General features: G+C 39.4%; 1 protein-coding gene across 3 annotated transcripts in view; it reads left to right on the forward strand.

Annotated features, from left to right (window-relative positions):
* The window catches only part of LOC130930276 (uncharacterized), a 31,493-nt gene that overhangs the window by 12,181 nt on the left and 3,482 nt on the right, over positions 1-15,830 (forward strand). For all 3 annotated transcript variants that reach the window (XM_057858120.1, XM_057858122.1, XM_057858121.1), the window contains one exon: positions 10,762-11,678. In XM_057858120.1, coding sequence (XP_057714103.1) covers positions 10,762-11,678 — 917 coding nt within the window. The remainder of the gene's footprint in view (positions 1-10,761; positions 11,679-15,830) is intronic.

Consider the following 15,830-nt stretch of genomic DNA (forward strand, 5'->3'; position numbering starts at 1 on the left):
CTTTCTCATATTGGGGCCTACATTATGCTGCAAATTTGTTGGTAGTCTTCAGACTTCATAATGCCATGCACACGGTCAAGCAGTCCAGTGCCAGAGGTAGCAAAGCAACCCCAAAACACCAGGGAACCTCCGCCATGTTTAACTGTGGGGACAGTTTTCTTTGAAGGCCTCATTTTTTCTATGTTGATGCTCTTTCCCAAAAAGCTCTACTTTTGTCTCATCTGACCAGACAACATTCTTCCAAAACATTTTTGGCTTTCTCAGGTAAGTTTTGGCAAACTCCAGCCTGGCTTTTTTTATGTCTCTGGGTCAGAAGTGGGGTCTTCCTGGGTATCCTACAATAGAGTCCCTTTTCATTCAGACGCCGACGGATAGTACGGGTTGACACTGTTGTACCCTCGGACTGCGGGACAGCTTGAACTTGTTTGGATGTTAGTCGAGGTTCTTCATTCACAATTCACAATCTTTCGTTGAACTCTCACTGCAATTATTATTTTCCTTCCACTTTTAGGGAGGTTAGCCACAGTGCTATGGGCTTTACGCTTATTGATGACACTGCGCACGGCAAACGCAGGAACATTCAGGTCTTTGGAGATGGACTTGTAGCCTTGAGATTCCCTATGCTTCCTCTCAGTTTTGCTTCTCAAGTCCTCAGAAAGTTCTTTGGTCTTTCTTTTCTCCATGCTCAATGTGGTCCACACAAGGACACAGGAAAGAGGTTGAGTCAACTTTAGGGCTGCAGCTATCGATTATTTTAGTAGTCGATTAATCGATGAACTACTTAGTTCGAATAATCGAGTTATCGGATAAGGAACATGAATAATCAAAATACCTGAGCGGAGCCTCAAACGGTATAAAAAATACAATAAATGAGGATCTGTGTAAAACAAAAGAACAATCGGCTAACTTACAAAGCAAACGTCCGCTAGCTTAAATGCTATAAAATGCTAACATTTTTTTACAATGTTCTTAACAAATGGTTCAGACATATAGTCCTACAAAAACCGGCTAAATATATCAATCAACTAATTTACAAATGAATTAAAAAGCATTAGCTCAAACAAAAACTTACGTTGGTCTTAACAGGGAGCAGATTCAGCCATGTGAAATGAGGCAGACCAGAGGGCAGTGTATTCACCCTAATCAATAAAACTAAATGCAAACACTTTCAAAATGAACTATTACAACGACACTTTAATTAAATGAATATTCGATGCAACAAAATTTAATTCGGATATTTTTTTCTAATCGAACACTCGAGTTAATCGATTAATCGTTGCAGTACTAGTCAACTTTAATCCATTTTAACTGGCTGCAAGTAAAGATGCGACAATTAGGCTCGTGCGTATGACGTAGCACCCACCCCCCACCTCGCGAGGTTTCCGCTCCTATTGCCATTTGGAAGCAGGAAGTTCGGTATCAGAAATGGTTGGAAATTATTTTGCGGTAAAGAATTGCAACAACCGATCGAACAGAAAGAAGAATGTACAGATCGACGGAACCCCATTGAGCTTCTTTCGGATCCCTACATGGAGAAAAGGCTAGAGAAAGCTCATATCTGAACTTGCAAAACGTCGAAGAGTCCTCGATCAGAAGAAAGGACCTAACGTTTTGATTGTACAGTTACCCACAGAGTTTGCGCTATGCACTTCCACTCCGGTAAGTTAATTTCATTTGTCTACGCAAACTTCGGTAACTTCATGCCCCAAGTCGGCCTGTTGTCAACTATAGCTACAGCTAGGCATGTGCCGGTATGAGATTTTGACGGTACGATAACCGTGAGCAAAAATACCGCGGTTTTACGGTATTGCAATTATAGCTCCAAAAAGTGTTATTTTGAGAGGTATGGGTTATAAAAAAAAACTTTTCAGGGATTTTTTTTTATTTTTCAGAAAATATTTGCAAATTGGAACATGAATATTATGTTAAAATAAATAAATAAACAAAAAAATATTTTAAATAAAATTAAAATAAATAAAACTTATAGACTAGCCACAGCCACAGCTCAGGTTGCTCAAGATTGGAGCAAGAACTAAATTGCTATAAAAAAGTAAAAACACTTCTAAGTAAAATTGAAAAATATTGACTGTACTTTTTTTTTGTTTTTGTTTTTGAGGGGGCAAAAGCTCAAGTGAAGTTTCGCCATTTTCAGCCACTGTGTCAACTCTAGTCTACATGTCATGCCTTTAAGATGCAGAATTCATAAATGGATAAGTTAGTTAAAATGTGAATGTTGTTGTGTAAAGGTTTCATCTAAAAACACTGGGAGTGAGACCTCTCCTTGTCCAGAGAGCGTGCATTTGTGCTTCGGGCAAGATCATCTGTCGCAATTAGCGATCTTTGATGTTATCTCTTTTCCTTCATTCAAGCTTGTTTCTCAGTGGCCGTGAGATTTATAACCTCGACGAAGTTTCTCTCCCAGAGGCTAACATTCGTCTTTGTAAGTTTTTAATTAATTCGTATTTTGAATTTGAAAGGAAAATGTTCGTTTTGTTTTTGGCGAACTTTTTCATGGATGACTTCCTCACATTCTGTTGTGTTTGTGCTAATGAAGCTACTCACACGTGTAAAATACTATTGTACAATGTTTTAAAACTGTATATTTCAGTTACCATGATTTGAGACCTCCATAAATTCAAGAAAAGTACACCTTTTGTTTGGAGTGTTTCTTTTTCGGTGTTTAGCAGAATAGCGTGACTGACACACACACACATCAACAACCGGAGAGGGATTGGTGAGCGCTGCCGCTCCAAGATACTTCTGGCTGCATTTTTGAGACTTGTAAAATAGCGAATACCGCACTACGGTATGACGGAAAATTTTCGTGGTTTTGAAACCGTGACGTTTTCATACCACGGTAAACAATGAAACCGGTAACCGGCACATGCCTAGCTACAGCCAAACAACTTGCTAGCATACATGGGCATTGTCTTCAGAAATGCTTCATAAGACATAATTCCTGTCGTTTCTAAATGAAAAAGCTGTAATATGTTGACGTGAGAGTACGGCAAAGAATTTGTACACTGGCCAAATTTTCTGCAACAAAAACTTTGTACATCTGTGGTCACAGACTGATGTTTTCTCGGTGTTGCTTGTTTTTGCATTGTTTACAGGTGAGCAATCTTATGAAATGCTAGAGAACCACCAAGATTGGAAACCAGATGATTTGGACCAGCCACGCTCTCCTCCTGTAACGCACATAGGCATGGACCAGCCACCTTGTCATGTTGCCACACAGACAGACATGGACCAGCCACCAGTCTGTGTGTTGTGTAAACCAAGGCAAGACATGATAAACAACCTTTTGGAAGAAAACCGGCTGTTGAAAGAAGAGTTAGATGATTATAAGCTTAATGAAAACTTCCTGAAAAATGATGATGAAAAAGTGAGGTACTATACTGGACTACCAACTTGGGCAGTTTTACAGTTTTTATTTGCGCAACTTCTTCCTTTTTTTCTCCCAAATAATCGAAAGCTACCACCCTTCCAGTGTTTTCTGTTCACTCTAATGCGTTTAAGGTTAGATCTTCCTTTGCAACATCTCAGCTACCTGTTTCGTGTTCACAGAACAACAGTCAGTATTATCTTTCAGCAAACATTAGCTGTTATGTATTCACGTCTCTCTCCATTAATTCACTGGCCGAGCAGAGAATGTTTAATGGACAGTATGCCACACCAATTTGTAGAGTCTTTTGGTGATCGTGTCGCTGCAATTGTGGATTGTTTCGAAATTTTTACAGAAACGCCATCTAATCTCCATGCCGGGGCACAGACATCCTCACACTATAAACATCATCACACAATGAAGTACCTGATAGTTATAACCCCACAAGGTGTGATATCATTTATATCTAAAGGGTGGGGGGGACGCACTAGTGACAAGATCATAAAAGAAAAATGTGGTTTTCTTGACAAATTGTTACCAGGGGACATTGTGTTGTCAGATAGAGGTTTCAATATCAAGGACAATGAGGGTATGATGTGTGCGGAAGTGAAGCTACCTGCAGGTACAAGAGGTCGTGCACAACTTGACGCAAGCGACGTAGAAGAGACCAGACGCATTGCCCACCTCCGAATACATGTGGAGAGAGTAATTGGTGTTGTACGTAACAAGTACAGGATTTTGCAATCGGTTGTGCCAATCAATATGTTAGATCACTTTGGAGTGGAAAATCTGACAGTGTTAGATCGAACGGTAACCATTTGCTGCGCCTTAACTAATATTTGTAAAAGTGTAGTTTGATGTGCATTTAATATTTGCCTTTATTGAATAAACACTTGAAAGTACGACCCAAATGACATGGTTTATTTTTATATATTCTCCAACAAAATGCAAGGTTACACAGAAACAAAAGGTCCAAAACACAAAAATAGGTACTTTCCTGAAAATTTTGCAAGTCTTTCAAGTGACGTCAGAGCTTGGACATGCAAAATATTTTGTGTACTGTACTCCATAGTCATCCCCAACTGTTAATGAGTGACATACATTGGTAATATTTGAAGAATAATTAAAAACAGTGCAAAACATTAAAGACGATAAGATACACATAAACACATGGTTGTGGTTGGTGTTAAAAATGCTCAGTATGGATGTGACAAAATATCGATATGATGATAATTAGGGCTGTCAAACGATTAAAATTTTTAATCGAGTTAATTACAGTTTAAAAATTAATTAATCGTAATCGCAATTCAAACCATCTATAAAATATGCCATATTTTTCTGTAAATTATTGTTGGAATGAAACGATAAGACACAAGATGGATATATATACATTCAACATACGGTACATAAGTACTGTATTTTTTTATTATAATAAATCAACAAGATGTCATTAACATTATTAACATTCTGTGAAAGCGATCCATGGATAGAAAGACTTGTAGTACTTAAAAGATAAATGTTAGTACAAGTTATAGAAATGTTATTTTAAAACCCCTCTTAATGTTTTCGTTTTAACAAAATTTGTAAAATTTTCAATCAAAAAATAAACTAGTAGCCTGCCATTGTTGATGTCAATAATTACACAATGCTCATGGGTGCTGAAGCCCATAAAAATCAGTCGCACCCAAGCGCCAGCAGAGGGCGACAAAACTCAAAAAAAAAAAAAAAAAAGTATCAAGTGGACATTGCACTGTGCTGTCATTTTAATCTGTTTGAGCGGGGCATGTGCGTTAATTGCGTCAAATATTTTAATGTGATTCATTTAAAAAATTACCGCCCATTAGCGCGATAATTTTGACAGCCCTAGGTGATATATATCGTGTTACTTTGTATCCCAAAAGGTTATTGATATGCTCCTGCCAAGAATCCAGACAGTGTTTTAAAAAGGTGTCAATGTTTAAAAAAAAAAAAAAAAAAAAAGGAACCAACAAGTTGCTACCAAAATCTTCCTCCATAATAGTGTCTCGGGTAACTCTACAGTGCCATTGACGGCGCTCTACGCCCAATCCATTTAGACTGGGAACGTTCGTTCACTCGAAACAGGGCTACAGCTATCGATTATTTTAGTAGTCGATTAATCGATGAACTATTTAGTTCAAATAATTGAGTAATCGGATAAGGAACATAAAAAATTAAAATGCCTGAGCTTAGCCTCACACGGTATATAAAAAAGAGGATCTATGTACAACAAAAGAACAATTGGCTAACTTGCATACCAAAAATCCACTAGCTTAAATGCTACAAAATGCTAACGCTTCTTTACAATGCTCTTAACAAATGGCTCGGACACATATGCCCACAAAAAATGGCTAAATATACCTTTAAACTAGGGCGGTCAAAATTATCGCGTTAACGGGCGGTAATTAATTCTTTTAATTAATCATGTTTAAATTTTTGACGCAATTAACGCACATGCCCCGCTTAAACAGATTAAAATGACAGCAGTGTACTGTCCGCTTGTTACTTGTTTTTTTGTTGTTTGGCGCCCTCTGCTGGCGCTTGGGTCCAAATGATTTTATGGGTTTGGGGAGTGAGCATGGTCTAATTATTGACCTCAACAATGGCGAGCTACTAGTTTATTTTTTGAATGAAAATTTTACAAATTTTAATGAAACGAAAACATTAAGAGGGGTTTCAATATAAAATTTCTATAAGTTGTACTAACATTTATCTTTTAAGACCGACAAGTTTTTCTATCCATGGATCGGAAGACAATGTTAATAATGTTAATGCCATCTTGTTGATTTATTGTTATAATAAGCAAATACAGTACTTGTGTACTGTATGCTGAATGTATATATCCGTCTTGTCTTATCTTTCCATTCCAACAATAATTTACAGAAAAATATGGCATATTTTATAGATGGTTTGAATTGCGATTAATGACGATTAATTAATTTTTAAGCTGTGATTAGCTCGATTAAAAATTTTAATCGTTTGACAACCCTACTTTAAATTAGGAATGCATTCCAAAAAATCCTTAGCTCAAACAAACGCTTATGTTGGTCTTAACAGGGAACACATGGGTTCAGCCATGTGAAATGAGGTGGAAAATAAATGCAAACACTTTCAAAACAAACCATTACAACGCCACTTTAATTAAACGAACACTCGAAGCAGCAAAATTTAATTTGCATCTTTTTTTCTAATCGAATACTCGAGTTAATCGATTAATCGTTGCAGCACTAATTCGAAACCAGAGCATTCGCAGTCGTCTGATTTTCGGGGCATTTACAGGTCACTTGCTGTTCATTTATAGGTCATATCCTGTTGAGTTTGAGTCAGTTGCCACGTTTACATGGAGCCAAATATTCCAATTACCATCGGAATATTTGTTCAAACCGAATAAATGTGTTCCATATAAACACCTCATTCGGAATGAACAGGCCCAAACCGAATGGAATTTCATTCAGATTCACAGGGGTGGAATATTCCTTTTCCCAAACCGATTAGAAGTAAAATTATATCATGTAAACAGGGAAGCGGAATGGTGTCTGGTTGCGTTCTTTCTGCACATGCTCCGTACTGACGTGGTGACGTCACTTTGTGACGTAAGTAACGTCACTTGCAACATGGCTTCCAAGCACAGCGCACCTAATTGGAGTCCGGCGGAAAGATTGTATTTAATTCAAACTTTAAAAGAATTGAATATAATTGCTCGCTTAGACGGGCGTAAAACAAGGAACAGTGAACTATTTAAAAAAAGTTCACGAGAGGTTACACGAAGCCGGAATAGACCGGAGCGTTGACCAGATTAGAAACCGGTGGAAAACCGGCTACTACAAGGCAAAAGAGCAAAACAGCAGAAGCGGATACGACCCCGGAAACACAACAAGTGGGTTAAAGTTAAAACAGCAGCACTCCGACGATCGATCTCCATGTTTTGCAACGTGACGCTTTGTTTTGATTAATCTGCGCATGTCAGACGGCAGTTGTCAAACGTCCTTTCGGAATAAAGGCAGTCACATGTAAACGCTGGATCGGAATAGATGAAGTAACATGTAAACAGCTGATCTGAAATTTCCATTCGGAATGATTTGAATCGGTATGAATAAAAGTCAGCATGTAAACGTGGCTAGTGTCTATTCAGTTGGGTGATTCCCAGGTCACGTCCTGTTCTGTAACGCAAAATAAACAGGAAGTGACCTATAAAATAGCCCAAAATCAACAGGAAGTAACTGAAAATCAACAGGCAAATGACCTTGAATGGCGCAAAATTACCTCATTACCTGGCAGTGGCTGCCACAGACGGCCATAGACGTTCAATCCGTTTGAAGTGGGAGGGATGGCAGCGAATGAACATTCGCTGCCACCCTCCCAGTTCAAATGGATTGGACGTCTACGAGTGATAAACTCATTCCAATTTATAGCAGAAGCTTGTTTTTCTGTTTCTTAGTTGTTTGTAGAATATCCTAGAATGATTTCCTGACCCATGTATCGATAATCGTTGTATCGCCATATCGTCAGATCATTATCGTGAGCTTTGAATCGCAAACTGTATAGTATCGTGAGGTAATAAGAGGTTCCCACTCCTACCACCAATGTTGAGACCATACCTACGCCCTTGCCCGTGACTTTAGATAATGCTGCAAATAGCTGCTAAGAGAGCTGTAGCAATCAACAGTGTGCCCCGCCTCACTTTACAAACATTAAAAATTGTTTTCAGCACTTTTATGTAAAATTTCTTCAGATCAGTAAGAAGTAAGCACATCAATGCACTAAAATGCATGTTTATATGATGGCAATGTTATTTTTCCTTTTTAGCAAAATAAAAAAAACATTGAAACAAACAAACCAAAAAAAAAACTTTTTTTTTTTTTTCAGAGCATTAAATGTATTGAATCGACTCGAAAATCATACTGAACCGTGTGACTTAACTGTATTGTTGCATCCCAAGATGCAAGTGTGATTAGTTATTGTCACCACCTGTTATGTGCTACAGGTAAATAACAGGTGCTGATAATTACACAAATGAGAGAAGCATCACATGATTTTTCAAAGGGTGCGAATACTTTTGTCCGGCCCATTTTTGGAGTTTTGTGTAAAATGAATTTTTTTTTTTTTTTTTTTATTCTCTTTTGTGTTTTTTCCATCACAAGCAAAATAAATGAAGATGTTGCTACCAAAGCATTTGTAATTGAAATCATTTTCTGGGAGAAATTGAGCATTATCTGACAGAATTGCAGGGGTGCTAATACTTTTGGCCAGCAGTGTATCCATACAGTGGGGAAAATAAGTATTTAGTCAACCACCAATTGTGCAAGTTGTCCTACTTAAAAAGATTAAAAAGGCCTGTAATTGTCAACATGGGTAAACCTCAACCGCGAGAGACAGAATGTGGAGGAAAAAAAACAAAATCACATTGTTTGATTTTTAAAGAATTTATTTCCAAATTAGAGTGGAAAATAAGTATTTGGTCACCTACAAACAAGCAAGATTTCTGGCTGTCAAAGAGGTCTAACTTCTAACAAGGTCTAACGAGGCTCCACTCGTTACCTGTATAAATGGCACCTGTTTTAACTCATTGTCAGTATAAAAGACACCTGTCCACAATCTGTCAGTCACACTCCAAACTCCACTATGGCCAAGACCAAAGAGCTGTCAAGGACACCAGAGACAGAATTGTAGACCTGCACCAGGCTGGGAAGACTGCAATAGGTAAAACGCTTGGTGTGAAGCAGGGACGCCCAATCCTGGTCCTCAAGAGCCCTATCCAGCTTGTTTTCCTTTAACACACCTGAATCAAAAGATCAGCTCATTAGCAAGCTTTGCAGCAGCCTGATAACGATCCTGATTAGTTGATTCAGGTGTGTTAGACGAGGGAGACATGGAAAACAAGCTGGATAGGGGCTCTCGAGGACCGGGATTGTGCACCCCTGGTGTAAAGACATCAACTGTGGGAGCAATTATTAGAAAATGGAAGACATACAAGACCACTGACTAGCGAGGTCTAACGAGGCTCCACTCGTTACCTGTATTAATGGCACCTGTTTTAACTCATTATCGGTATAAAAGACACCATTCCACAATCTCAGTCAGTCACACTCCAAACTCCACTATGGCCAAGACCAAATTGCTGTCGAACGACACCAGAGACAAAATTGTAGACCTGCACCAGGCTGGGAAGACTGAATCTGCAATAGGTTAAACGCTTGGTGTAAAGAAATCAACTGTGGGAGCAATTATTAGAAAATGGAAGACACACAAGACCACTGATAATCTCCCTCGATCTGGGGCTCCATGCAAGATCTCACCCCGTGGCGTCAAAATGATAACAAGAACGGTGAGCAAAAATCCCAGAACCACACGGGGGGACCTAGTGAATGACCTACAGAGAGCTGGGACCACAGTAACAAAGGCTACTATCAGTAACACAATGCGCCGCCAGGGACTCAAATCCTGGACTGCCAGACGTGTCCCCCTGCTGAAGCTAGTACACGTCCAGGCCTGTCTGCGGATCGCTAAAGAGCATTTGGATGATCCAGAAGAGGACTGGGAGAATGTGTTATGGTCAGATGAAACCAAAATAGAACTTTTTGGTAGAAACTCAGGTTGTCGTGTTTGGAGGAGAAAGAATACTGAATCACATCTGAAGAACACCATACCCACTGTGAAGCATGGTGGTGGAAACATCATGCTTTGGGGCTGTTTTTCTGCAAAGGGACCAGGACGACCGATCCGTGTAAATGAAAGAATGAATGGGGCAGTGTATCAAGAGATTTTGAGTGAAAATCTCCTTCCATCAGCAAGGGCATTGAAGATGAGACGTGGCTGGGTCTTTCAGCATGACAATGATCCCAAACACACAGCAGGGGAACAAAGGAGTGGCTTCGTAAGAAGCATTTCAAGGTCCTGGAGTGGCCTAGCCAGTCTCCAGATCTCAACCCCATAGAAAATCTGTGGAGGGAGTTGAAAGTCCGTGTTGCCCAACGACAGCCCCAAAACATCACTGCTCTTGAGGAGATCTGCATGGAGGAATAGGCCAAAGTACCAGCAACAGTGTGTGAAAATCTTGTGAAGAGTTACAGAAAACGTTTGGCCTTTGTTATTGCCAACAAAGGGTAGATAACAAAGTATTGAGATGAAGTTTTGGTATCGACCAAATATTTATTTTCCACCATGATTTCAAATTCTTTAAAAATCAAACAATGTGATTTTCTGGGGGTTTTGTCCACATTCTGTCTCTCATGGTTGAGGTTTACCCATGTTGACAAATACAGGTCTCTCTAATATTTTCAAGTGGGAGAATTTGCCCCTTTGGAAGTGACATCATTTGATTTTTCCATGCTCATAATTTGAATTTGTCCACACTGCAGGTAAGGAGAATGCTCCTCCAGCAACAGCGACGGCAAAAGATGGCACTGTGTGGCGTGAAGAACAGTTGGGGACACAACTCCCTTTCACCCCAGTTGAACCGTACACCACAGATGGAGAGCCAGTGGAGATTGTCAGAAGACGTATCCAGAGTCGCCTTGCGAGCTTTCTGTGTTTCATCAATCGCGACATGCTTCATAGCATTCAAAAATGGACTGTTCAGCATGCACGGCAAAAGGGAGAACCGGACTGGTTCATGGCTGTCCCTGAACTAATGGCATTTATAGCTGTCGTCATCTTGCGTGGGGTTGCCAAAGTCCCATCACTGACTGACTGCTGGTCGGCAGACCTAGGAAACCAAGTGATAATTGCAACAATGGCCCGAAATCGATTTCAAAACATCATGCAACACCTACGTTTTGATGACATGTTCACACGCAGTGAACGAGTGGAGACCGATAAGTTTGCCGCCATTTCCGATGTGTGGGGATCGTTTGTGAACAACTGCGTTACATCCTACAACCCTGGGCGACATATCACTATCGACGAACAGCTTTTCCCGACAAAGACACGATGCAGTTTCCTGCAATACAGTGCAACCAAACCTGATGAGTTTGGTATCAAGTTTTGGGTGGCTTGCGACTTGAAATCCAAGTACATCTGTAATGTCCTCCCATATCTTGGCAAGGACCTTAGTCGTCCTAGTGGGGAGAGACTGTCTGAGAGCGTTGCGATGAAGCTGATGGACCCATTTTTGGACAAGGGCAGAACTGTCACCACGGGCAATTTCTTCACATCACTGTCACTTGCACAACAACTACTCAGCCGGAAAACCACCATCCTTGGCACAGTCAACAGGATTCGCCGGGAAATTCCTCAGTCAATCAAAGGGACGGACCGCAAAGAGTTCACCACTCAGGTGTGTAGCAGGATTTTTCTCATCAGCCTCTACAGCCCCTAGCAAAAAGTATGGAATCACCAGTTTTGGACGAGCACTCACTCGGACATTTTATTATGTAGAACAAACTCGGATAAAAAGCTTGAAAAAAATAATGAATTAGCTCAAAAGTGCAACTCTTTAGCATTCAGAAACACTCAAATGAATTAAAAACAGTGTGGTGGTCAGTATATGTTACTTTTATAGAGCAAGTGCAGGGAAATATAGAAACACCCCATTCTGAGGGAAAAAAATATGGACTCATGAGAAACTAAGAAATAAAAAAACACATCTGTAGTATTTAGGGGCTGTCAAACGATTAAAATTTTTAATCGAGTTAATTACAGCTTAAAAAATTAATTATAATTAATCGCAATTCAAACCATCAATAAAATATGCCATATTTTTCTGTAAATTATTGTTGGAATGGAAAGATAAGACACAAGACGGATATATACATTCAACATACGGTACATAAGTACTGTATTTGTTTATTATAACAATTAATCAACAAGATGGCATTAACATTCTCTTAAAGCGATCCATGGATATAAAGACTTGTAGTTCTTAAAAGATAAATGTTAGTACAAGTTATAGAAATGTTATATTAAAACCCCTCTTAATGTTTTCGTTTTATTAAAATTGGTAACATTTTCAATCAAAAAATAAACTGGTAGCTCGCCATTGTTGATGTCAATAATTGCACCATGCTCACTTATGGTACTAACTATGGTTGTTCCGATCATGTTTTTTAGCTCCCGATCCGATCCCGATCGTTTTAGTTTGAGTATCTGCCAATCCCGATATTTCCCGATCCAATTGCTTTATTTTTGCTCCCGATTCAATTCCAATCATTCCCAATAATTTTTCCCGATCATATACATTTTGGCAATGCATTAAAAAAAAAATGAATAAAACTCCGACGAATATATACATTCAGCATACAGTACCGGTACATAAGTACTGTATTTGTTTATTATGACAATAAATCCTCAAGATGGCATTTACATTATTAACATTCTTTCTGTGAGAGGGATCCACGGATAGAAAGACTTGTGATTCTTAAAGGATAAATGTGACTTTGTATATTGTGACTAAATATTGCCATCTAGTGTATTTGTTGAGCTTTCAGTAAATGATACTGTAGCCATTTAACTGTTCTGCCCAAATGCATGGTGGGAAGTGCAACCATGACTGTGCAAAGTGGCACCAATTGATATATCTTCTCTGCGTTGGGAAATAACAGGGTGTTAAGAAAAAGATCAATTACTACCTTTCTTTCCCACGATATTTCTAATTGTTGAGAGAGGGATTGTAAGGCTTTAGTCAATTAAAAAAAAGGCTCTAAATGCTGCCAAAATTCACTCTACTCATTTTACGCTGCCTCTTAGCTCTATATATAGGTAAAGCGGCGCCATTATAGATTGAACGCGACATTGCATGAGTGGGTCGTGCAGCGCATGCGTTGATTGCGTTAAATACACTAATGTCATTAATTTAAAAAAAAAAATTTACCGCCGTTAACGCAATAAATTTGATAACCCTACTTTAAGCCAAAACTAAAGACTCTGGATGAGTGTAAGACATTTTGTCTGTAACGTTAATACAATTGGAAAACGATTTAATTAAAAAATTATATATTTAAAAAAGGCATGTCCGATATTTTTTTGCCGATTCCGATACTTTGAAAATGACGTGATCGGACCCGATCGATCAGGACGCCGATCAATCGGGACATCTTTAGTACTAACCCATAAAATCAGTTGGACCCAAACGCCAGCAGAGGGCGCCAAAAAACAAGTAACAAGCGGACATTGCACTGTACTGTCATTTTAGTCTGTTTGAGCGGGGCATGTGCGTTAATTGAGTCAAATATTTTCTTTCAAATTTCTTTTTATTGGTTTTACAAAAATACAGAACACCCCCCTCCCCCCCCCCCCCCCCCCCAAAAAAAAAAAAAAAGTTTCACTCTAAGTTATCCAACACAACCAACCATGAAGTCTAAGTCTAATCGTAAATGTCCAGAGAGTCATAGAAAGTTCTTCCGTGCCATCACTTCCAATACATAATTGTTACGGAATAAAAATACAGTGCAATACATTCAAATGTTCCACCAAATAGGAGCAGCATGGACAGCGACCGTACCGTTGCCCATCCCCCATGGCTAAATGAGCAATATAACAGTGCATATGTCATTCCTGCACTTGTGTAGCGGTGTTGTCAAAGAATGAAAGAAAAGGTCCCCATGTACTATAAAATTTCTTTTCAGAACCGCGAAGAATATATCGGATTTTCTCGAGCCTAAGGTTCATCAGCACATCCCTTATCCAATGCGACGTTGTGGGTGGGGCAGCCTCCTTCCACCTCAAAAGAACCAAACGTCGCGCCAAAAGGGTGGTAAAAGCAATAACCCTACACCCCCAAGTAGGCAGCCACAGACCCTCCGGTTAAACTCCAAATATTGATATTAAAGGATCAGGAGTGATTCCAACCCCTACCACTAAGGAGAGGGCTTCAAAAATACCCTTCCAAAATATTTCTAAGCCCGGACATAACCAAAACATATGGATCAGTGTTGCATCCGCCAGCTTACACCTATCACACAAAGGGCTGATTTCTGGAAAGATTCTGGACAATCTTACCTTAGAGTAGTGTACCCGATGTACTACCTTAAATTGAATCAGAGCATGACGAGCGCACATAGATGAATTATGGACCCTACCCAAGACCTTAGACCACAGTCCCTCTCCGATTGGTGTTTGAAGATCCCGTTCCCACAGGTCTTTGATTCTGGATAAGGACGGAGCTACCATATGAGAAATTAGATTAAAAATGCGGTTAATTCCCCCTTTCTCTGTCGGATCTAAAGACATAACGTCATCTAAAACTGTTGTAGGAGGTTTATTTGGGAAAAGCGGTATGATACTCTTAACAAAGCTTCTAAGTTGCAGATATCTAAAATGATGAGAGTTAGGAATATTAAATCTTTGGAATAGCTGTGCAAAAGAGGCAAAACTATCATCCACAAAAAGGTCATTTAAACGTGTAAGGAGCTGGACCATAAATGAAAAGCTTTATCGACTGTTGAGGGTACCAAAAAATGATTCGACGCCACTGGGCTAAAAAGGCAAGTACCAACTACACCATTTTTTTTCCTAAATTGAGAAAGTATCCGAAGGGAGTGAGATAATACTGGGTTATTTCCCGATACCCCAACTTTCAAGGGCAGTGGCGCACCACACAAGGCGGCTAATGAATTTGGGAGACATGCACATGCTTCCATCTGCACCCAAGTGGGACCATTAATTGCGTCAAATATTTTAACGTGACTAATTTAAAAAATTAATTACCGCCCATTAACGCGATAATTTTGACAGCCCTAGTATTTAGTTACACCACCCCTTTTGACAGCTTGCACTCTCTGAGGCATGGACTTGATGAGTGACAAATAGTATTCTTCATCAATTTAGCACCAACTTTCTTTGATTGCAGTTGCCAGATCATCCTTTCAGGTCGGAACCTTGCTGTGGACCATTTTTTCAATTTCCACCACAGGTTTTCAATAGGGTTGAGATCTGGGATATTTGCCGGTCATGACATTGACTGGATGAGTCTTTTTCCAATGAATGCTTTAACAGTTTTAGCTCTGTGGCATGATGCATTGTCATTTTGGAAAATGATTTCATTATCCCCAAACATATTTTCAATTGGTGGGATAAGAAAGCTGTCTAAAACTTCAATGACAACTTGTGCATTTATTGAAGATTTAACCACAGCCATCTCCCCAATGCCTTTGCCTGACATGCTACTCCATATTATCAAGGAGTGAGGGAATTTTGATGTTTTCTTCAGGCAGTCATCTTTGTAAATCTCACTGGAACGGCACCAAACAAAAGTTCCAGCATCATCACCTTGTCCAATCCAGATTCTTGACTTATCACTGATCATTCAGTCATTCACAGTCCATGATCGCCTCTCTATCGCCCATTGCAGTCTTGTTCATTTCTGTTTAAGTGTCAATGATGGGTTTCCTTTTAGCTTTTCTGTATGAAAATCCCATTTCCTTTGGGCGATTTTGCACAGTTCTGTCACATACCTTGACTCCAGCTTCCTCTCATTTCTTTTTCATTTGTC

This window comes from Corythoichthys intestinalis, chromosome 14 (genome assembly GCF_030265065.1).
Source record: "Corythoichthys intestinalis isolate RoL2023-P3 chromosome 14, ASM3026506v1, whole genome shotgun sequence".
NCBI lineage: Eukaryota > Metazoa > Chordata > Actinopteri > Syngnathiformes > Syngnathidae > Corythoichthys > Corythoichthys intestinalis.